Source organism: Homarus americanus, unplaced genomic scaffold, assembly GCF_018991925.1.
Source record: "Homarus americanus isolate GMGI-L3 unplaced genomic scaffold, GMGI_Hamer_2.0 scaffold30108, whole genome shotgun sequence".
Classification (NCBI taxonomy): Eukaryota; Metazoa; Arthropoda; class Malacostraca; order Decapoda; family Nephropidae; genus Homarus; species Homarus americanus.
In genome coordinates, this window is record NW_024748109.1 from 1,765,326 (window position 1) to 1,789,485 (window position 24,160).

At 41.7% G+C, this 24,160-nt stretch overlaps 1 protein-coding gene across 4 annotated transcripts; it reads left to right on the top strand.

Annotated features, from left to right (window-relative positions):
- Window positions 1–4,929: 4,929 nt before the first annotated feature.
- On the top strand, window positions 4,930–23,272 carry LOC121880192. 4 transcript variants are annotated; one of them, XM_042387335.1, is made up of 4 exons: window positions 5,168–5,504; window positions 11,451–11,655; window positions 14,644–14,704; window positions 20,433–23,272. In XM_042387335.1, exons 3-4 carry the CDS (start codon window positions 14,701–14,703, stop codon window positions 21,212–21,214), a joined length of 786 nt encoding a protein of 261 aa, XP_042243269.1. In that variant the 5' UTR covers window positions 5,168–5,504; window positions 11,451–11,655; window positions 14,644–14,700; the 3' UTR covers window positions 21,215–23,272. The 4 variants fall into 4 exon arrangements, with proteins under 4 accessions (XP_042243268.1, XP_042243266.1, XP_042243269.1 ...); XM_042387334.1 differs by lacking the exons at window positions 5,168–5,504; window positions 14,644–14,704 and adding an exon at window positions 4,930–4,947; XM_042387332.1 differs by lacking the exon at window positions 14,644–14,704 and having other exon boundaries at window positions 5,162–5,267.
- Window positions 23,273–24,160: the final 888 nt, after the last annotated feature.

Here is a 24,160-nt window from a genome sequence, read left to right on the forward strand (position 1 = left end):
CCCAGGCCCTCCTCCAGACCCCCCAGGCCTCTCCTCCAGACTCCCCCAGGCCTCTCCTCCAGACTCCCAGGCCTCCCTCCCTCCAGACCTCCCAGGCCTCCCTCCAGACCCCCAGCCTCCAGACTCTCCTCCAGACTCAGGCCTCCACCTCACCAGGCCTCTCCACGCTTTTATGATAAATTTTGTAATTATTATTATTATTATTATTATTATTATTATCGTTACCCAATAGTCCATATATATATATTAGGCAAAGTTCTTTTCGGTTCTGTTTGTTTGTCCCTAAAATAACTTGAGAATGGATTTACGGATTTGCACCACACTTGATAAGTTTGATGCGCATGTGACAAGGTCTACTGATAAACTTTTGGTGTTAATCCCTCACTGATCTTGTGTTGCCACTATAATGGATAGTGTAATGATAACACTGTATAAGGCTTTTCGAGTATAAAGAAAACAATGACAAGGAACAGTTCCCAGCGATGATTACGTTAATATATAAGAACTGCTTCTCTTCACTCCAACCTTTCAATTGGGACAAATCAAAGGAAGCTCGTGATTAGTTGAGTCACACCGGGTGGCATTTTTACAAAGTCTTCTTAACACTTACATCGGCGTCCTGATTGGCCGTGTCTTCATGCAGATAACGTCATGCATAACGTTACGCAATCAGAGCTGCCAGACACTAACATAAAATAATTTACGCTTCTTTATTTACTGCACCTCCTCACTGCAAATGTGCACCACAAACTCAAATTTAATTTACTTATTGAATAACTGTGTCTAATGCGAGGAATTATGAATTAGAAACTCTATGAACAGGGTGACCTGACCAAACCTAACCCAACGCACCTCCTTCAGCCAGCTGTATTGACAAAATCTGTTCTAGGCCCAGGTTACAAAGCTCACGTGACGGAGTATAGTTTAATATCTATTTTGCCATGGTAAAGGTTTGCAGGAAGGGTTTGCATCTAATCAGCAGTTGTAGTAGTGGTAACAACAGTAGTAGTAGTAGTAACAGTAGTAAGGTTCGAGAAAATAACAGGAGGGATGGTGTAGAAAGAAGCAGTGAAGACACAGGGAAGAGCAGGCTCTTCAAACCTAGATTCAGACGGGTGGAGAGTCATCCTCAGCACTAACAAGTTTGGCGACGCATCACGTGATCTCTGCAATGCCACCGCCGCCCTTGCAAAAAAAATGGCAACCTCTTGCTCCCATCACCTACAAGCTCTGACGGCCTGTCGCCTCATTTCCCATAGATAAAAATCCATGATGTAGGCCTATAGGGGTGGGGGAAGTGCTGAGACAGATCATTCGGAATGCATTAGAGAGGTGGTTAATGATGATGTCAGGGCAGCTGCAGGGAACCTGCAAGTATGTGCTGGCCACCAGGCTGGGGGTGAAGCTGCCATTAACGCCATGCGAAAGATATCTGAGCAGCGTGATTGTGAGGCAGTACTCCTGGTTGACCCTTCCAATGTATTCAAAATAATCGACCGCAAAGCTACACTGCATAACATCAAGATCAAGTGTCAAAGCTTTGCAACGTAGGTTGAATACACCTATAGGAACCCATCAGACCTCTATATAACAAGCTTCAAGGCCCTAAGAGGTGATACCACCATACAGTCAACTGAGGGAACAATGCAGAGGGACCCTGTCGCCATGGCAATATACGCTCTAGGCCGATCTGTGCTCCAACATACAGTAATCTATGAAACAACCAAGGTCAAGCAAGTGGCGTATGCTGACGACCTTACAGGAGCAGGAAATGTGGAGGACATCAAAAAGTGGTGGGACCTGGTAACATCACGTGGTCCACAAATAGGGTACCACCCAAATGCCAGCAAGTCCTTCCTCATTGTGAAGCCAGAATACCAAGACCGGACAAAAAGGTGTTCAACGGATGTGAGGTCAAAATAACAAAGGAGGGCCAAAGACATCTAGGTGCCATAGTCGGCACGAATGACTTCAAGACCGAGTACGTAACGGGAAAGGTAAATGAGTGGGCGAAGGAAATCCAAGTTGTATGATATTGCTAAAACTGGGCCACATGCGGCGTTTGCGGCATTCACTCACGGAGTCAAGCATCGCTGGAATTACCTGATGCGCACTATCCCTGATATCAGACCCCTCCTCCACCCTCTAGAAGAGGTCATTAAGGATGCTTTTATCCCAACACTAGTGAAAAGCCAACAATTAACCTCAGCAGAAAGATCACTCTTTGCACTACCACCGAGACTGGGAGGAATGAGAATTACTAATCCAGAGGAGCTTGCTGCCGCTGAACATCAGAACTCTGCCAAGCTCACGGCAGCCCTCACTGAGCCAATAGTAGCTCAACGAAATACATAAGATTCAATGATCCATTACGACAGACCGGCAGCACACCCGAAGTGATAAACTTCAACAACTGATGCAACAACTGCCAGTATACTTGAGAAAAAACGTAGCTCAAACTGACTTACAACGTTACCGATAAGATAAATGGGCATCACCCGTAACAAGTATCCACAGACGCCATTGCTCTAAGGTATGTTTACCCAGTAGAAGGTATACCCTCCCAATGTATGTGACTCATCCAGAGTCACCCTACGACATCGACCACGCCATGGTGAGCAAGAAGGATGGGTTCGTATGCATGAGGCATGAAGAAGTAAGGGATCTCACAGCTAATATGTTGAAGGTGATCTACCACGACGTCACAGTGGAACCGACCCTCCTTCGTTTGGACAGGAGTATCTCCATCACAGGACTTCCAACACATCCAACGAAGCCCGTGTGGATGTCATTGCTTGAGGATTTTGGACACGGGGACAGCGAGCCTTTTTGACATCAGGATATTCGACCCCGTGGCCGCAAAACACCGTAACCTATTTCTCGAGGCTGCACACAAGAGGAACGAGAACGACAAAAATAGGGCGGAGCAGAGACAATTAAAAATGTGGACCAATGCAGCTTCCCTTCTCTGGTGTTCACAACCTCTGGCGAGATGGGACCAAGTGCAAGATGCTTTTATACAAAACTGGCCGAGGTGTTATTTGAAGAGAAGCAGCAGCCAAGAAATTACGTTACAACCTGGCTGAGATGTCGACTGTCCTTTCTCTCTGCTTAGGTCTGCATTGCTTTGCCTCAGGGGAACGATATCTTCGGCCCAAAGCCAACAACAGTCGCAGATATTGACGATGAGGCAACAGTCACTGAATGCTGCATAGATCTGCGGCTTAACTAACTCAGCTAGGGTGGCTGATTTGTATTAGAGATTTAATATTAAGGTAATAAAGTGATGACGAAGGTGTGGCTGTTGGGGGAGGCTAGAGGCCACTTAGTAGTAGTAGTATTAGTAGTAGTAGTAGTATTGCTGCAGGTTCCAGAAAATTTGAAAAAAAAGTAGCTATAGCGCAGGAGGTGGGCGCCTCGAACTGGTTAACTACGTTACCGATAATGGCAAATGGTTTCAGTCTTAATAAACAAGAATTTACAGATGCCATTGCTCTAAGGTACGGTTCGCCAGTAGAAGGTTTGCCCTCCCAATGCGTGTGTGGCTCTTCCTATGATGGCGATCACGCCATGATCTGCAAGAAGGGGGGCTTCATGCATGAGGCATGATGAGGTAAGGGATCTCACAGCAAATATGTTGAAGGAAATCTGCCGGGACGTCATGGTAGAACCGACCCTCCTTCCATTGGATGGCGAGATCTTCCAACACAGGACTTCAAACACATCTAACGAAGCCCGTGTGGACGTCAGTGCTCGAGGATTCTGGACGCGGGGACAGCGAGCTTTCTTCGACATCAGGATTTTTGATCCCATGGCCGCTGTCACCGTAACCTAGCTCTCGATGCTGCACATAGGAGGAACGAGAACGACAAGAGAAGGGCATATGGGGAGAGAATTCAAAACGTTGATCAAGGCAGCTTCACTCCTCTAGTGTTCACAACCTCTGGTGGGATGGGCCCAAGTGCAAGATGTTTCTACGCCAGACTCGCGGAGTTGATCTCCGAACAGAAGCAGCAGCCCAGAAGTTATGTTACAGCCTGGATGAGATGCCTCCGGGGAACGAGAGCTTCTGCCCCTACTCCGACAACTGCTGCAGATATTGACTATGAGGCTACAGTCACTGAATGCTGCATAGATCTGCGGCTCAACTAATTTAACACAGATAGGATAGCTTCTTATGTATTAGGATATTTAATATTAAGGTAAATAAATGGTGGCGAAGGTGTGGCTATTGGGGGAGGCTGGAGGCCACGTATAAAAAAAAAAGTAGTAGTAGTAGCAGTAGCAGCAGTAGTAGTAGCAGCAGTAGTAGTAATAGTAATAGTAGTAGTAGTAGTAGTAGTAGTAGTAGTAGTAGTAGTAGTAGTAGTAATAATCAAGACTCAGCAATTTTCGTACTTGATGTTAATCCGAGGGAAATTATAAAATAAAATTAGATTTGGATATTGTTAGGTGAAGTTAAAATTAGATTTGCCATGTTTACGTTACATATGTTTGGTTAGCTAGGTTTTGGTTATACTGTATCGGTTAGATTATATTTGGTTTCATTAGGGTCAGGTAATGTTAGATTAGGTTTGAATAGATTAGGTTGTACTATATTGAGTTAGAGTTTGATTATATTGGGTTAGCTTTGCTTCGTCTGGGTTTGTTAAGTTAACGTAGCTTAAAGCTGATTAGGTCAGTTAAGTTTTGTTTAGGTTATGTTTGGTTAGGTTAGGTTAACTCAAATATGGTTAGGTTAGCTCAGCTTTGTGTAGGTTAGGTGAGCTTTAGTTCGATTAGGTTAAGTTTGAGCAAACGTCATCTCATAAAGGAAACAAGGTAAGGGAAAAGAATAAGATTAAAACAATAATAGGCAAGAGGTGGGCAGTCAGTGGCAAAAGACCAAGTACAATGTTGAGGCGCAGGGACGTAGAGATCTCGGGCCAAAACAACTTGTTTGCGGAGGTGTTACACTTCCCAGCTTTTACCATCATTTCTATCATCTCCGCCCACCATACGCCTTACCCTCTCTCTCGATAGCATAGTATCGGCTTACGTTTATGAATATTCAGTGTCACTAGAGCGGGATGAACAAAATACCCGGGTAAAAGACGGAAATTTAATTGTTCGAAGTCGTCCGGTTTGGTCACGCGACATCCAGTAAAACCCTGCCAATGCCAACACCACGTCCACCACCTCCTCCACAGTTACTACTGACAACAGTGACACTATACACACCCTCCCAACGTTATTGCTTCTACAGTGAACTCTATTTATACTCGGAGGTGCTCAATGTTGTTGTAGTATGTAGCGATAATGAGAACAAGGAAAATTATATGTGTGAGCGAGTGAGGATTCGTCTCATAGGAAAGCAGAAATAATAGTAGGCGTTGCGTGTTGGTGCGGTGACACCCCCAGCCTAGTTCTACCGTACTGTGTAATGTGTCAAGCGTTAGTGTTGCTGGAGAAACAACACATCATCTACATTACACTATGCGATAACCAAGTGTGACAGGGAATCTGTAAGTGGTATAGAATCTATAATGAAAAAAAAACATTACATAAGTTTATTTGTGATAGTGTTGTTTGTACCGCGTGTTTAAGGTAGGTAGGCTATATCAATGTTGGCAACTTTCAGAAAATTTATTTTTTAATGTAAAGATGTAATAAATGTTGAAACCCTTCATCATTGTTAAATTATTACGACTTATCAACTTTCATGACAAAGAAACACTGCTACTGGTGGCGGAGCAGCAGGGGACACCAGCCAAACCTCTCCTCTGTACGAGCTGTGGTATTTTCAGCTTCACAACGTCCACTACTTTTATACCTCGCATTTTTTTTTTCCCAAGAAACAAAATACCCGTCAAAATTCGTCTGTTTGTGTGTCTATCCGTATTCTATAGGGAGAACCATGTGGGCTAACACGTTTACATTTGACAAAAATAGATATCCCCAAGAGTTCCAAGGTCAACTTTTATTATGAAGGTCACTGACCCACACGACCACATCGTATGACCACCTAGAACTTTTCGGCACGGATGATTAGGGGAATAAAAATGTTGTTTCTGTCTACAAACTTATGAAAAGTCCAGCTCGCCGCAAAATGAACATCAGCAATACAGTGTTGAATTGTAGTAATTACATAGTTTTGATAAATATTTAAGTCAACAATAAATAGTCAAAAGCACAGGCTGAGGCAACGTAGAATTGCTAGCTTATATAAGTACCTTTGTCTATACTTGTATTTGTGTATCATTTCGTAGTTTTTTTTCTTTCCAAATATGACTCATAGGGAGATGCCAGATACTGTCAAGCGCCCACGTAATACTTCAACCCATAACATCATCGTTGTTTATCGCAATGCATTCTGGAATAAAGAAGGTTGGGTCGGCCATCGTGGTTTTTATCCCACTTGAATTATTTGCTGCTAAAATGTCAGTAGTATTTCAACGACAAGGCAAAGGGTTTCTTTATTTTTTTATTTGCTACCAATCGATAATTAAAAAAGGAAAATTATGAAAAGTTTGATAGCAGTATTCCCATATCGTCCATTCTCATTTCACCATATTATTACCCTGCATCAAAGAAAAAGAAAATAATTTGTACTTAGTGTGACTTCAATATTTTTTATTTATTTATTTATTTTTGCGGGGACTAGCCCACCCGGGCACAGGTCACTGACCCACATCAGGGCCTGGGGGCGAAAATGTATTAGTAGTAGTAATAATAATAATAATAATAATAATAATAATAATAATAATAATAATAATAATTCATAGTAAATAAAAACAATAATAAAAATACAAAATTAAAAATAAAATAATAATGATAACAATAACAACACTAATAATAATAATAAAAAAATAAAAAAAAACAATCAATGAAAATCGATATACTGTATGTATGTTGTGTTGTCAAAATAAGAGAAACAATTGAAACCATGCAATTGTGTGTAAATGAGGCAGAAAGTCAGATCAGCAACTTGGGACTTGGTCACAATTTTTGTGATGCCATATGGCAGCAGGGTCTACCATTAGACAACACATTATGCTTCCAATATCTTCCCAGGCGGTAGTTTGCTGTAACTAGAATAACAAAATAGGTAGAAAGATAAGGTGATTGTTCAAGGTTTCGATCCAAGATCACTCCATCACCCAAATACTGTACTGTAACCCAAACATTGGTGTGCAGTGATGTTTTCTGTGGTTATGTTGTATTTTTAATAATTAATTTTAATTTAAAAAAAAAGTCATTTGGGTGATTTGTGCTGCATGGAGTGAACCGCCAAGCATAATAACATCAAGTCTGTAGAGCAGGGTAATAAATATCTGTACAGGGTATATACAGTGTAGCATGACTGGATGTTTCCTTTTTACGTTTAGGAACACCCAGAATAAGAAAAAATCAATATAACAATCAAGGTATGACCAAGGTATGTCGGCCTCTGGAAGGTTTAAATTAAAAATTTGCTAAGCTTAGGTAAGTGATGAAATGGATTATGAGTTATCAAATTATTATACTATATAGTAGTAGGCTATAGCCTCCAGGTATATTAGGGCAGTTCACTGCTAGCTGTCATTAGAGCTGTCATCAGTGTCCTGGCTTTGTTGACATTTTGGACCGGCTAGCGAGGGTTCATATTTGGGTGGCTTACCTTCTTATTAAATTAGCTTTCGACTCGTTCTTCCCTGCATGAAACCCGTTACATATAAGCCACCGTCTTTGGACATCGATTTCGTTGTTTTCGATCAGAAAACACTTTAAAATCGCCCCTCTAACACCACTCTCCGCAAAAATGACTCCGCCTTCGCCGCACAATGTACTCAGATTCAGATTTGCCCCCGAGGGGGCTAGTTTATTGGGCACCCCCTTACATCCTATGCAAGGTGAAGCGCAGAAGCGTTTACAGCGCCCAACAGGGAGGTATGAAAAGTTCATACTTGCCTTTATGACTCGTACATTAAGGGCGTAAAAGCCTGAAGGGTCATAGGTTTTGTCAAGTTACATAAAGTGAGAGAATGATGAGTGTGTGGGGGGAAAGTTCCCGGTACATTTTATCTGTTCATGGCAAAGAGTGGCAGGTCCCTAATAATGTCAAATGCCAGGCCTGTGACTAGGAGGAGGGATATCTGGTCTGGGAGGGAAGAGGTGTTGGTAACGGCTGGGGACCTATAGGAGGAGGTCAGAGGGTCAGAATGTACTGTACTGTGGTAAACATACAACCGTCATAACGACATAATTATACTTAGACCACTTTAACACACAAACTATACATTACTCGCAGGTCATCTTGTACTGTGGCGGTACGTAAAGTTAACAACCTCTTTTATCCCGACAATTTTCTGATCACTAAAACTTGTCCACTTTTAGTGGGTGACGAGGATTATCATTGCTGAAGCTGAACTGTCGAAGAGAACACCATTGCAGAATACACTTATTACAGCATTTAGAAAGAATAAATGACAGCACATAATGGGAGGGTCTGTCGTTAATCTCAGTCGTTTCATGTTCTAATGGTATTACTACGCTTCTGTAACTAGGTTATCAATTACACTTTTTATCAACAATTAAAATTTACAAGATATATAACTATGATTATTCCAGTCACTCAGCGCCATAGTAGTGAGAAGATACAGTGAAAAGTTATCACAACCGCACGAGTATCAACAATATTTTCTTATTAAATTATATTATTAGTTTTGGTATTGTTATTAATATTACAATCATTGTTATTGTTATTATTATACTAATAATATCTTTTGGATGACAAAATCTAAACGCTATACTGAAATATCAGACGTTTGCAACTCTCTTTTATTTTATATGCCTTTAACTCATCGTGTTGCCAATTGCAAGCGCAAACATTTCAGTATCTGCATAAAATTTATGTTGTCGGAATGTTAATCAATTAGAGCTACAAGCAAAATTTCACGTTTTTACCAGCATAACGTTCCATTATATCGTAACATTCACTACTTCGTCAAATTTATTGTAATCACTTTCAATTCGTGAAATTTTCTGGTTTATAACCAAATTGAATATCCCTTAAATAATTAACATGAGCTGTAATTTTCATATTCCAACACGTTAATGAAGGATCATCAACACCCACCTGGGCCACAGGTCGGTCAGGTCTCTGTTACGCACTGTTGGCAAGTACTGGGCAGTGGGCATGCACTGGCTCCTGAATGTGTCTATACCTAATTGTGTTAGTCAAGTGTGGTCTTGAAAGAGCCCACACTCGGTGCCGTCACAACACTCTCTGGCAGATTGTTCCAAGAGTTTACAATTCTCACTCCGAAAAAAGTTTGCCCTCACAGTTTTCGGTACTTATGACTTCTTCAACTTTGAGCTGTGACTGCTACGTCCGCCAGTTCCAGGTATGGACACTCGACTGAGTAATTCCCTCGTTTATAAACTTCAATTGGGTCACCCCTTGCCAGTCTATAGTATAAGCTAGCTTTGGATAACTGAGAAGCCGTAGTGCAGGCACCAGTCTGGTGGCCCTCCTTTGGACATTTTCAATCAACTGACAGTCTCTAACGTATCTTGGGGACCAGACGGGGTGACAGTACTCCAGACGGACAAGCACCTCACTCTTAAAGATCATTACGAGGACGGACCGTCTAGATATCTGAACGACCTTGATTCACCTTCTCACAATGGCCCGAGAACTTCAGTTCATTGTCAACATACACACCGAGGTCCTTTTAACATTGGTTTCTATTAATGCAGTTTCTTCGTCCCATTGAGACATATGATACGCCTCTTTGCCGTTGGTACGACCTAGGTTCATCCTCTTACACTTCGTAACATTGAATCTTAACAGCCATTTCTTCGATCACTCTTGAAGGAGGCGACATCATTCCATTTACCAAATTGTTTGAAAGTCCAAGGATAACATTTTAAGTAATTTTAGTTATTTTTTTAAATCAATAAATTTCTTGGTCATCGGCCAAATTCACATAATAATAAATATATAACACTCACTCATGAAGACTTTGTGTATATATTACCACAATGTCGTTTAGATTTAAACACTAAATATACACACACAAAAGTCATAATACTTCATTCAGGTGAGGATAAAGGTGCACTGTGTATCAAAACTTGCAGGAGAAGGTACAGACGGGCAAGGGGTGACCTAATTGATGTGTATAAGCATCTCAAGGGGCACTACTCATTCGAGTGTCCTTACTTGGAGCTGGCGGACGCTCGCCCCACAAGGGGTCACAGCTCAAGATTGAAGAAGCCGCAAGTCCAGAAAACTGTGAGGGCAACTTTTTCGGAGTGAGAGTTGTAAACTCTTGGAACAATCTACCAGAAAGTGTTGTGACGGCACCGAGTGTGAGCTCTTTCAAGACCAGACTTGACCAACACTGGAGCAGGTTCAGGTACATTCAGGAGCCGGTGCATGCCCAGTACTTGCCAACGGGGCGTAACAGAGACGTGACCGATCGCCCAAGCAGCTAACGAGCCGATATTTTGGTGAAGAGGATTAAAGAAAAGGAAAAGTAATCAGAGACGTGACCGATCGCCCAAGCGGCGAACGAGTCGATCAGTGGTGAAGAGGATAAAAGTAAAAAGTACTTCCGTCGTGGGCATTTCGATGCAGAAGTGACATTTACATCGTCACACTGTAGCTTACGTTTCACTGCGATGCTCGCAGCTGCGCTAGATTCAGTGTTGGTGGATGATGATGTACCCAGAGTCTCCTTGGCGACGTTTCTGGGAGGGTTTGACGGCTTTGACTGTACGTCAGTTGGGCGCATAAAAATTGCGAATATCCATCGTGGACTAGAAACCAAGCAAACACACTATACACGCGCGGGAATAACACGATAATGTAAGAGTGCGCATGTGTTGTTTACACCTGAAACAGGGACTCGTGACTGACTCCTTGGTCAGAACTTGGTCATTTATATGAAGACGCCAGTGGTCCTGAGGGTCATGTCAGGTCATAAGCTGAGCTTATGACCTGACATGACCCAAAATTCTGCACACAAGTATGTCTTATAATCAAGCCGCTTGTGTTTGACTGCATTAAGATTAAATATGACAGTTAAGGGAAGGAGATGACAGCAGATCAAAGACACTTCAGACGAGCAGCGTGGGCTTCGAGGGGGGGTTTCAGGGCAACCAGGAAACCCCCTTGGATACGCCCCTGGTCTTGAAGGACGCTAGGACATTTCCCCGAATCCCGTACTCTTCCAGTTTAATTCTCAGCGCTTCATAGGGTACGCTGTCGAATGCCGTGACAAAATCTAGGTCGATATTATCGCCTTGTTCCAGAATTTGAGTCCACACACCTATTGTTAGTTTCTTTATAATAAATAAATATATATATATATATATATATATATATATATATATATATATATATAATTATTAAAAGTATTGAAGTAAATGATCTCATGAAATTCATATATATATATAGCCTATATATGCATTCTATTTTTTTTCAGGAATGCCTGAAACACACAAAAATTCCACTTGGTCTCAAAGTAGAATTAAAAATCTGGCGTGAATGATGCCAAAGGAGAGGCGGCTGTAATAGAAAGTAAGAAAACCCTATTAAGGCCCACCTCCCATTATTGCTTATGGCAGCTGCGTTACATTTTGGAATGGACGAAGCCGAAAACACCCTCGTCTCCACCTCCCATATTGCAGGTGAGTTCCCTCCAATCTGGTAAGGTAGATATTGCATGTAAGTGTTATTAATACTCTAACCTCTAGCTCCGCCAGATCTCAGGTAAGTTAGACATGAGTACATACAAGGGTCTATAGTCGCTTGTTCTACAACGTTTTTCACCCAGGTAAGTTAAATAGAGTAACCGACCGAGAGATAGGAAGATGCTTTTAACTCTATCTTACCTAAAGTAAACTTTTTCGTGAGATAACAACCAAAGCAGTAATAGTGCAGCTTTTAGTCCTGTCAGTTCCTCGGGGAAAACAGTGCTTTCGAGGTTCTATTAATACAGCCTCCAGTTATGAAACACCATTGCCTGGTACTCCCTTCTCTCTCCTGTCCTCGTCAATCTCATTTCTCTATTTTATGTTTTTATTAGATGTATCAAATCATCTTGGGTTTGGTTGCTACAAATGTATGAGTTTATCTTTGTCTAAAATCTTAGTGCGGCCTTTACATTAACTCTGTACTTGCTCTTTTGTACAGGACTTACTCATTAACATCACCTCACGCTGTAGCTAAACTAACAGATTATCCGAGTTTAGAATTTTAGAGCTTCTTGTGTGTGTGTGTGTGTGTGTGTGTGTAAAGGGAACACAGCGTGCTTGTGTCACTAGCTTTGAACCTTTGAGATTAATATACAGTTATAAACAAAATCATCATTGCGGACGCATGTTTTGAGTCCCATGGTCGTACCTGAGAAGGATGTTATCCAGTGTGACGTAAAATTGAGCGTATCAGACTTGACACATGAAGATGGTAACAACGCGGACTCATATCAAAATAAGGCGGAGGCGTTATATAAATTATTTTCCTAGCTGTTCACAAGAGGGGGTGCGAATAACCTCTTTGTTTTGAGAAAAACGGTTTGATAGCACTGACGCATATGGAGCTCTCAGAAGAGTGTACAACTAAGAATGCAATTGTCAAAGCTCAAGGCTCATAAGAGCCTTGGTCTTGATAGTGTGCATCCTAGAGTGCTAAGAGTTGTGCAATAAGCTCACAGAGCCCCTTAAAATCTTGTTCTGCATGCATGGTACCCAGTTTGAAAATGAAATTGGAAGAGCAAAATTCGAAAGATGGCCGTGGCGTGGATCAGATACTTTCTTCATAACCGCAAGCCGTACGTGGTGATAAAATGGCACGAAATCAACACGTGTACTTGTGATAATCGGGCTATCACCGGGTAGTGTGCTGAGACTGTTGTTTATGTGCTTCATAAATTGTATGCCAGATTTTATTCACTCACCCATGAAAATGTTTGCAGACAACGCTGAGTTTTCCAGGGAAACTGAGAACCAAACGGACTGTGAAGTGTTAAGGTAAAATCTCTGTTGACTTCTGGAGTGGCTGTTATGATTCAACATTATGATGTGCAAAACGATGTACAGTCACCCAAAAAAGTCCTGTCGCGAACCACGATTCAGACTCGTGAACCCGAAGCAGTAGACACTGATACATTATTCTGTCCATAAGTGCTTCGGATTCAAGAGTCTGAATCTCGGGGTTCATGGTTCGCGACAGGACTTTTTTGGGTGACTGTACCTAGATCATACCAATAATTAGTATAGTATGTCCCGACGTGATGAAGAAACAATAACCGAGACCAGACGCGTATGTTGACAATGAAACTTAAGTTCTCGGACTATTGTGAGAAGAAAGTAGATCAAGCAAATAAATTTGTAGGCCTTATGCAAAGATCGTTCTCATGCCTACAATAGATGGCCCGCCTCTCATAACGCTCTTCAAAAGTGAGGTGCTTCCCTGTTTGGGGAACTGTCATCCTGTCTGGTCCTCAAGATATGCTAGAAACCATCAGTTGATTAAGAAAGTCCAAAAGAGGGCCACCAGACTGGTACCGTACTGCAGGCACCTCAGTTTCCCAAAGAGATTAGAGCACTGACACCTCAGAGGACATACAGTACTTGGTCGAGCGTTCATGCCTAGAACTAGCAGATGTCCGCCCTACTCGAGGTCATAGCTTTAGCTTAAAGGAGGCACATGTTCAGAAAATTGTTAGAGCTAAGTTTTTTGGAGGGTTGTGGACTTTGGGAATTATCTGCCAGAAGAAAATAGTTGTGACACACCGAGGTGAACTCATTTAAGGTCCATAGACACTTTCATGGTCCTCTTCACACAAAAATGAGGTTCCAAAAAAGGTTTGTGCCACCTTAGAACCATGGATATAACCTCTTAATTACAGGAGCGCTGGGTTGAACAGTCTAGATCACTGGTGGGTAACCTGCGGCCCATGAGACATTTTGTTTGACCGTGGCTCTCACACAACACCAAAGAATCATGCAAGAAGTGCGCTGATTTTACTCTGAAACATTCGGCCTGTATTAAATGTATTTACGCTTTTTCGTGGGGCCATGATTCATGATGGTGGCATTGGTGAGTGCACATGCCCGATTTTAAACTTGTCACCCTCTGAGATGATGGAAGGTCACTAAATTGGCCCATTGAGATGAAAGAAATTCACTCATGTACGCCCACAGAGATTGAGGAAGGCTACTCACGAGCCCAGGTTGCCCATCACTGGTCTAGATCCGACATCTGGACGTGAAGATCCCAATTACACCAACTGTCTCTTAACTGGCATAGCATCAAGCAAGGTTCTAAGTGATAAAAATGAAAGACTGCCATGCGCAACTTCACCTATGAAGCGTTTGTGTTGTTCTATGTCATCATTCATAAAAGGTATATTATTTTTACTGAAAGGGTTAAAATACATAACTAACAATGCAAATAACCAGCATTTTCCTCAACACATGACGTAAAAACACATTACATAGGTTCACTAGTAGTTCTTTAACCCCCGAAGGCAATGCTAGAAAAGCCTAGCAGCGAGTCGCTGAAAATACCTGTCTAAAATTGAATCTCTTTTTCACTAGATAAAGTAAAAGAAGCTTGTAACAAAATAAATGATGGTCCATTCCATCGATGACTTTTTGCGTATCCCATTACAGATTGTTCCCTGTTACTGTAAGAGAAGAGGAGGCCAGGTTCTGAAAGAGAATACTGAGATGGGTAAGTATGGCCTAGTAACTTAGGTATGGTGGCTCTGATTTCTACTGCTTACGGCGCCTGAACCTCCACATGGCTCATGGAGATGTAACAATAAAAGGGTAGTTTTGCATTCCTTAATGGCCTGTGGCAGTTAGAGGCATCACAGTACAATCAGCACTCATGCTGGACAATTGCAATACCTCAGTGCTTCTGCAGTAATAGTGAGGGCAGCTGTACCGTACCAAGTAGTAATAGTGAGGGCAGCTGTACCGTACCAAGTAGTAATAGTGAGGGCAGCTGTACCGTACCAAGCAGTAATAGTGAGGGCAGCTGTACCGTACCAAGTAGTAATAAGGGCACCGGTACTGTACCTAGTAGTCGTTTGGGAAGCTGTACTCTGGCAATAATAGGGTCAGCTGTATTCTACCTTGCAGTAATACAGTAGGGGCATCTGTACTGTACCTAGCAGTAATATGGGCAGCTGCACTGTACCTAGGAGTAATACAGTAGGGGTGGTTGTACTGTACCTAGAAGTAACGGGCAGCTAGCAGTAACAGGGGCAGCTGTACTGTACCTAGCAGTCATAAGGGCAGCTGCACCGTACCTAGCAGTAACACAGTAGGGGAAACTGTACTGTACCTAGCAGCATGAGGGTCAGCTGTACTGTACCTAACAGTAATATGTGCAGCTGTACTGTACCTAGCAGCAATAGGGGCAGCTGTACTCTACCTAGCAGTAATGGAGACAGCTGTACTGTAACTAGCAGTAATAAGGGCAGCTGCACCGTACCTAGCAGTAATATAGTAGGGTCAGCTGTACTGTACCTAGCAGTATGAGGGTCCTCTGTACTGTACCTAGCAGTAATAGGGGCAGCTGTACTGTACCTAGCAGTAATAGGGGCAGATGTACTGTACCTAGCAGTAATAGGGGCAGATGTGCTGTACCTAGCAGAAATAAAGTAGGGTCAGCTGTACTGTACCTAGCAGTAATAGGGGCAGCTGTACTGTACCTAGCAGTAACAAGGGCAGATGTGCTGTACCTACTTATTAATAGGGGCAGATGTGCTGTACCTAGCAGAAATAAAAGAAAGTAGGGGCAGCTATTGCTGTGCCTAGCAGTAATAGGGGCAGATGTACTGTACCCTAGCAGTAATAGGGCAGCTGTACTCTACCTAGCAGTAATGGGGAACTGTACTCTACTTAGTAGTAATAAGGGTAGCTGTACTCTACCTAGCAGTAATAAGGAGACAGCCTGTACTCTACCTAGTAGTAATAGGGGCCGCTGTACTCTACCTATGGATCATAGGCGCAGCTGTACTGTACCTAACAGTCATAGGGGCTGCTGTACTATACCTAGCAGTAATATGTGCATCTGTCCTATACCTAACAGTAATAGGGGCAGCTGTACTGTACCTAGCAGTAATAAGGGCAGATGTACTGTACCTAGCAGTAATAAAATATGGGCAGCTGTACTGTACCTAACAGTAATAGGGGCAGCTGTACTCTGTACCTAGCAGTAATAAGGGCAGATGTACTGTACCTAGCAGTAATAAAATATGGGCAGCTGTACTGTACCTAACAGTAATAGGGGCAGCTGTACTCTGCCTAGTAGTAATAGGGGCAGATGTACTCTACCGAGTAGTAATAAAGTATGAGCAGCTGTACTCTACCTAGCAGTAATACGGGCAGCTTTGCTCAACCTAGCTGTAATAAAGTAGGAGCAGCTGTATTCTACCTAAAAGTAATGGACAGCTAACAGTAATAGGGGCAGCTGTACTCTACCTAGTAGTAATAGGGGCAGCTGTACTGTACCTAGCAGTAATAGAGTAGGGGCAGCTGTTCTGTACCCTAGCAGTAATAGGAGCAGCTGTTCTGTACCCCAGTATAGGGCAGCTGTACTGTGCCCTAGCAGTAATAGGGGGCAGCTGTACTGTCCCAGCAGCAGCATTCTGTACCTAGAGTAATAGGGGCAGCTGTTCTGTACCCCTAGCAGTAATAGGGGCAGCTGTTCTGTACCCACTTGATAATAGGGGCAGCTGTTCTACCTAGCAGTAATACAGCGCTGTCCTTACTAGTAATAATAGGGGCAGCTGTGCTCTAATGGTAATAGGGGCAGCTGTACCCTAGCAGTAATAGGGCAGCTGTACTGTATCAGTAACAGGGGCAGATGTACTGTACCTAGCAATGTACACAGTAGAGGCAGCTGTACTGCATACCGAGCAGTAATAGGGCAGCTGTACCTACCTATCAGTAATAGGGCAGATAAATGTACCTAGTAATAGAGTAGGGGCAGCTGTGCACTGCCTATCAGTAACAGGGCAGATGAACTGTACCTCAGTAGTGAGGCAACTGTACAGCACTAGTAACAGGGGCAGATGAGTGTCTATGGCAGCTGTACTGTACCTATCAGTAACAGGGGGAGCAGATGAACTGTACCTAGCAGTAATAGAGTAGGGGCAGCTGTACTGTACCTATCAGTAACAGGGGCAGATGAACTGTACCTAGCAGTAATAGAGTAGGGGCAGCTGTACTGTACCTATCAGTAACAGGGGCAGATGAACTGTACCTAGCAGTAATAGAGTAGGGGCAGCTGTACTGTACCTAGTATTAATAGGGGCAGCTGTGCTCTACCTAGCAATAATAGGGACAGCTGTACTGTACCTATAGGTCATAGAGGCAGCTGTACTATACCTAGCAGTAATAAAGTTGGGGCAGCTGTACTGTACCTAACAGTAACAGCGGCAGCTGTACTAAACCTAGCAGTTATAGGGGCAGCTGTACTGTACCTAGCAGTAATAGAGGCAGCTGTACTGTACCTAGCAGTAATAGGGGCAGCTGTATTCTACCTAGCAGTTGTAAAGTATGGGCAGCTGTACTGTACCTAACAGTAACAGCGGCAGCTGTACTATACCTAGCAGTAATAGGGGCAGTTGTACTCTTCCTAGCAGTAATAAAGTAGGTGCATCTGTTCTGTACCTAGTAGTATTAGGGGCAGCTGTACTGTACTGAGCAGTAATAGGGGAAGCTGTACTGTACTTAGCAGTAATAGGGGCAGCTGGACTGTACCTAGCAGTAATAGGGGCAGCTGCACTGTACCTAGCAGTAATAGGGGCAGCTGGACCGTAACTAACAGTAATTGGGGCAGCTGTACTCTACTTAGCAGTAATAGGGGAGCTGTACTTTACCTAGCAGTAATAAAGTAGGTGCAGCTGTTCTGTACCTGTTCTGGTGCCTGCACTTCAGCACCTCAGCTAGCTACCCTGAGAGATTGGAGCGCCTGAACTTGTCTAGCTTATACTACAGACGGGCAAGGGGTGACCAAATTGAGGTGTACAAGCATCTCAAGGGGCACTACTCAATCAAGTCTCCTTACTTGGAGCTGGCGGACGCTCGCCCCACAAGGGGTCACAGCTCAAGATTGAAGAAGCCGCAAGTCCAGAAAAGTGTGAGGGCAAACTTTTTCGGAGTGAGAGTTGTGAACTCTTGGCACAATCTACCAGAAAGTGTTGTGACGGCACCCAGTGTGAGCTCTTTCAAGACCAGACTTGATCAACACTGGAGCAGGTTCAGGTACATTCAGGAGCCGGTGCATGCCCAGTACTTGCCAACAGCTCGTAACAGAGACGTGACCGATCGCCCAAGCGGCTAACGAGCCGATCAGTGGTGAAGAGGATAAAGGTAAAAGTAAATGTAGAGGTGCTCCTCTACTTACGAACGAGATACGTTCCTGAGGCTTGTTTGTAAGTCCAACTATACTCTTGTAGATACCAAACATTGTAAAAAATGAAAAGATTATGGATATTTAGTACAGCTATACCCTTTAATACTGCCTTAAAACCTGGCTCACTCTTCTCCTCTTAGGTAATGTTTGTTCTATCTGGAATTTTCTTCAGAATAATCCAGTCTCATCCACATTAAACACCTGTTCTGGCAGGTAACCCCCTTCAGTGATGATGTTTGTATCTCTGAAAATTTGTAAGTTGAACGTTCTTAAGTAGAGGAGCACCTGTATTCTAGTACCCAGTAGTCATGGGACAGTTATACTAGTGCCCAGTAGCCATGGGGCAGTTATACTAGTAGTACCCATTAGTCCTGGGACAGTTATACTAGTACCCAGTAGTCATGGGACAGTTATACGAGTGCCCAGTAGCCATGGGGCAGTTATACTAGTCGTACCCATTAGTCCTGGGACAGTTATACAAGTACCCAGTGGTCATGGGGCAGTTATATTAGTGTCCAGTAATCATGGGGCAGTTACACAAGTACAGTACAATACACTACTCGGTAGCCAACAACAGTTACGGGGACAGCTGTATAGTAACCAACACAAGAAGTCATAAAACACAATTTTCCCACAAAATTTACATTAAATGAGAGGATTAGTAACCACACCACAACAGGTAAATACACTGTTATAGAGTGTTTGGTTTTCATTAAACTGGGTCAGCTTCGGTCATAAACTAATACTTTATCCAGTTGGACTGTTACTGGCAAAAGACTCACAAGAAAAAAGAAAGGAATAAAAAATGAGAACGTGGAAATAAATTGAACTCCTTTTGTCCAAGGTGTGGGAGGAGTGAGTCTCTGTACATTATCTGACCGGTATCATGTCTATGCTTCTTACACCACTAAAATGTTATAAAATTTGTGCCCTGTAACCCTTAGTTGAAAGATATACTTCAGTGCATATAGTCTCTGACATAACTTGAGGTAAACTGACCTGATCCCAGTGATTATGTTTAGGTTAGGTTAGGACCTATTTAGGAAAGAAGATCTGATTGACATGCGGTTGAGTGCTTCTAGTTATTTTAATGATAATGAATTGGCTGAATTCTGATTGTTCATATACCCACTTCTTGTGCAATCAATGAAGTTAAGCAATGTTGGGTTTGGTTAGTACTTGGATGGGTGACCTGTTAGCCCTAAGAATACCAGATGCTGCTGGCATAAGGACTCATATGGAATCAAGCATTTGGTGGCTTTGTCAGCTGTCCTTGGTAAAATTCACTGAAATATCAGTTATTTTTATTATTATTATTACTTCTCAATCATACACCCCATACTCACCACACAATAAATCACCTTATACAGTACTGTACTCTTCTCACTCATACACCCAAACTCACCTCACTGTTACACCCCATACTCACGTCTATACCATACACAGCCCCAGTTTGTTTGTTCTTCACTTCACTCATGTTTCTCCCTCTTCATCTATTTACTCAAGATAAACTTCGCAGTACTGTACTGTACTTTCATGTTATAATAATACTGTGTATAGTATGAACTTTGTACATTAGTTTTCTATCCAAGATTTATATTTTTTTAATGCATTTCACGTTTACCTTATTTGTTGATCCAGCAGTTAACATATCTTGCAGTTATCCAATTATATTTTTACTTTTGCGATACAGTACAAAAGATCTTTAATGTAATAAATTTTATATAGTTAAATATAAATTAAAAAAACAGAGATCAACTGATATGTACAGTCACCCAAAAGAGTCCTGTCGCGAACCATGAACCCCGACATTCAGACTCTTGAATCCGAAGCACATATGGACAGAATAATGTATCAGTGTCTACTGCTTCGGGTTCACGAGTCTGAATCTCGGGGTTCGTGGTTCGCGACAGAACTTTTTTGGGTGACTGTACAACTACTAGAGCATTTAAATATAATATAATTAAGAAATGTGACATACCTGTAGCGATTTTAGTTGAATTAATCAATACTGTATTCATTTCCACAGGGGCCATGAACTACCCATCAACAACACAGGCACTCTTCGCGCTGATTGTCATGATAATTGTTTTACTGTTCATTTTGGTGTACTGCTGCTGGGGAACCTTCTCCTGTACCCACCAAGATGAATCCACTGCCACAGCTGAAGAGGGAACAGTTGTTGCTCAGCAACAAGGACAACAGGTTGTAAGAGGCACGCACATGGTCATAGTACCAATTAATAATATGATATATGTGGGTGACCCAGAGTCTCGCCGCATATATCAGATTCCTCTTAATCAAGACAAACCCCCTGCTTACACGGAGGCAATCAGCGGTGGACCTCCTCCCCCATATGCAGCAGATAATTCCACATCTGAAAGTCCAGCACCAAATACACCTAATGTTCTGCCAGAAACAAGGACTAATCTTCCAGATCTTCCTCCTTCTTATAATGACTGTTTATCTGCACCTAGTTCAGATAAATTGTGGCAGACTATTTTGAATGATCTTGCAAGAGAACAACAAGGACGTCAAAACCCAGAGCCCACTCCAGAACCTCCGGAAGGTCAACATGTTCAACGGTCAGAAAGTGACGTAGATGCACCGAAACCATCTATTCCTACATCATCCACTCCAATAAGTGATAATCAGGACCAAAAAGTACCAGAAGCTCCTGATGGTAGACAGGAAGGTGTAGTTCTTCACCCGGCTAACTTAGTGACACAAGCTAATGTTGATCCTTCCTATGAGAATAGGAATGCAGAGGACTGTGAAGCATCATTGCCTGCAACTGTACAATCCAGCTGATTTAATTAATTTAAATGTAAAATTGAAGTTGTCCTATTGTTTATATGAGGAAAAAAATTTACATAAGAACTTCCCATCTACTGACTGGCCAATACATACAAAACATATCAAATGGTGACGAAGTGTATACAGTATCTAAAATCTGTTTATCATTGAAAAATAAAATAAGCCCCACCCACATTTATTTCTTGTGGGTTTGTGATTGAGCCACCCACAGATGTTACATTTCAAATCCATATGACCATCAGCTGTCAATCAGGGACAAGGCAGTTCCATCGCCTTCTCAAGTACAGTAATAGGTCAAGTATTGTCAAGTCTCCTCTCATAAAATCCAGTAATAAATACCGGTAATACTAATAATAATGAATGACTAGCTGGTCTAACAGTACTTTGCTTGGATAACAAAATTTTGTAATCAAGGCAAATAATATCAGACAAATTTGTTTTAATTCTAAAATTGTGCCCAGAGTGAGTGTTGGTGTGTCGGTTGATGGTGGTGAAGTCACTATATAACTACATTTATTGTGTATGTGGACAACATTACTGTACTTTCTTGTTTGGATATATAAGTACAATACTGTACTGTATATAAGAACTTTCTGGAAACTTGCTCACATCACTACAAATCCAACCACAGTTTTCCGTCCTTGCATAAATTTAAAGTAAAAATACTGAGAAGCTACAAAATGCCTTAAGTTGATAGCATAATAATCTTATAAAGCATTGTCAGTATATGCTACAGTAATATGTTTATACTTGTATAAATAAAATTACCCTTGTACATCCACTGTCATTAAAAACATTTCAATGGTTAGACAAAAGCATGAGACTATACAATCACAGAACAGAAATTTAATGGGTTACCTTACTCATGTACCGCTGATTGACACTTTCATACAAATCCTTCACACATCCTGTTCAATGTTTGTTAATCTCACTGATTATGTGAAACCTTTATGAGAATTAAAGCAGTTTTTAATTACTCTTGATGAGCACATAATCTGGCATTTTCATTGTCATTAATGCCATACAGGTAGAATAGTACATTAAAACAGTATAGTAAGATGCTGTAAATTGACTGACCTCTATTACGTCATTGTTATAACCATGACAGAGGCAGAGACTCATTGGGGTAATTTCTCTTCCATCCCAGGTGACTAAGGGAGAATGAGCAAGCTTGGGGAAGTTTATAAGACTGATCAGTATATTAAGTATTGTATTGTTGTACTGTACAGTGTACATACAGTATCTTATTTCTTGCTTCATATTTCATGTCAATATACCCATTATAAAAAACATGTTGAATTATAGTGTACGGTAGCCAAGATGAACCAAGCTGGTCATAAAGACATGTAAGATTGTAAGTGCAGTATTTTGATATTCAGTACAGGTACAACACAAGGGGGTACTTTTGTGGAATGTGATTTTACAGAGGGGTAACAAGAAGTAAGCTTAATAAAACCATATTTTATCATTCCACTCAAGTTATTACAGTATTTTTTCCAATAATGAGGCATGAAAATACGTAACCAATTATTCTCCCAGCAGGTGGTTGTCTTTAATACTGGGATGGAGCAAGTGAGTACGTAATTCAGAGGAAACATTTAAGTGGGATGTAGATGGGAAAATTTTTATTGTACTGTACTTGATGCAGTAACCCTGAGAAGATGTATTTAGATTTCATGTTTTCAGTTTAATAAAAGTGTTTGAGGTGTGGGAGGAAGGGAACAGTCTTAAAATTTGGTTTTATGCTGAGCTTGTTGAACAGGTAGCAGATATACTGCCATCTAAATTTTCTGTATTCTGGCCCTCCAAGTTATGAATTGTAGATGTAGTCATTCTGTATTCTGTTACCACGAACTTTTGATACAGGTAACATAACATGAAGTTGTTAAATGTAAATATTAATTACTGTACTGTACTATTATTCCAAGTGTCAGTTTCAAATATCATGAAATAAGAATGTGATAATAACCATACAGTAAGTTAGTGCTTAAGTATGTTTATAACTGTACATCCTTTGTAGTTTCTGATTTCTAAAAAAGTCTTACACATTAAGTTACAAGTTTGTTTGTTCCCATGCACTGTCACTCCTCTATTTTTTTTACCGTGATACATCAATAACTTACTGCCAAGTAACTGTTGTAATGAAACAGAAAATGATCTTATGTCAAGGTGTGTCCTTGTGTTGTTAAATGTGTATACAAGTACATCTTTGTCCTGTATGTTGTTAATGTGTACACATCTTTGTCCTGTACTGGTAATGTGTACACATCTTTGTCCTGTACTGTTAATGTTTACACATCTTTGTCCTGTTTACTGTTAATGTGTACACATATTTGTCCTGTATACTGTTAATGTGTACACATCTTTGTCCTGTTCTGTTAATGTGTACACATCTTTGTCCTGTATACTATTTGTGTACGTACACATTTTTGTCCTGTTCTGTTAATGTGTACACATCTTTGTCCTGTACTGTTAATGTGTACACATCTTTGTCCTGTATGTTGTTAATGTGTACACATCTTTGTCCTATACTGTTAATATGTACACATGGGGGTGCTGGTGGTAGAGTGGTACCGCTCTTGCCTTCGCAAGCAAGATGTCACGGGTTCGATTCCCGGGCCGGTGGAAGTTGTGTGGACATACTTCCTAGCCCCCATTAGTCCCTGTTCACCTAGCAGTAAAGTAGGTACCTGGTGTAAATCGAAAGTTGCAAATTCTTATTCAAGGACAAGTTGTTGGAGCTTCCAATAACTTGATGACATAAACCACTGACTCTTCAGGCTTCTACGCCCTTGACTCTTCAGGCTTCTACGCCCTGAGCTCATGAGACATAAAGGCAAGCATGAACTTAGCATGCTTCCCTGTTGGGCACAGTAAACGCTTCTGCGCTTCACCTTACACAAGGATGTAGGGGGGGTGCCCAATAAATAATAATAATAC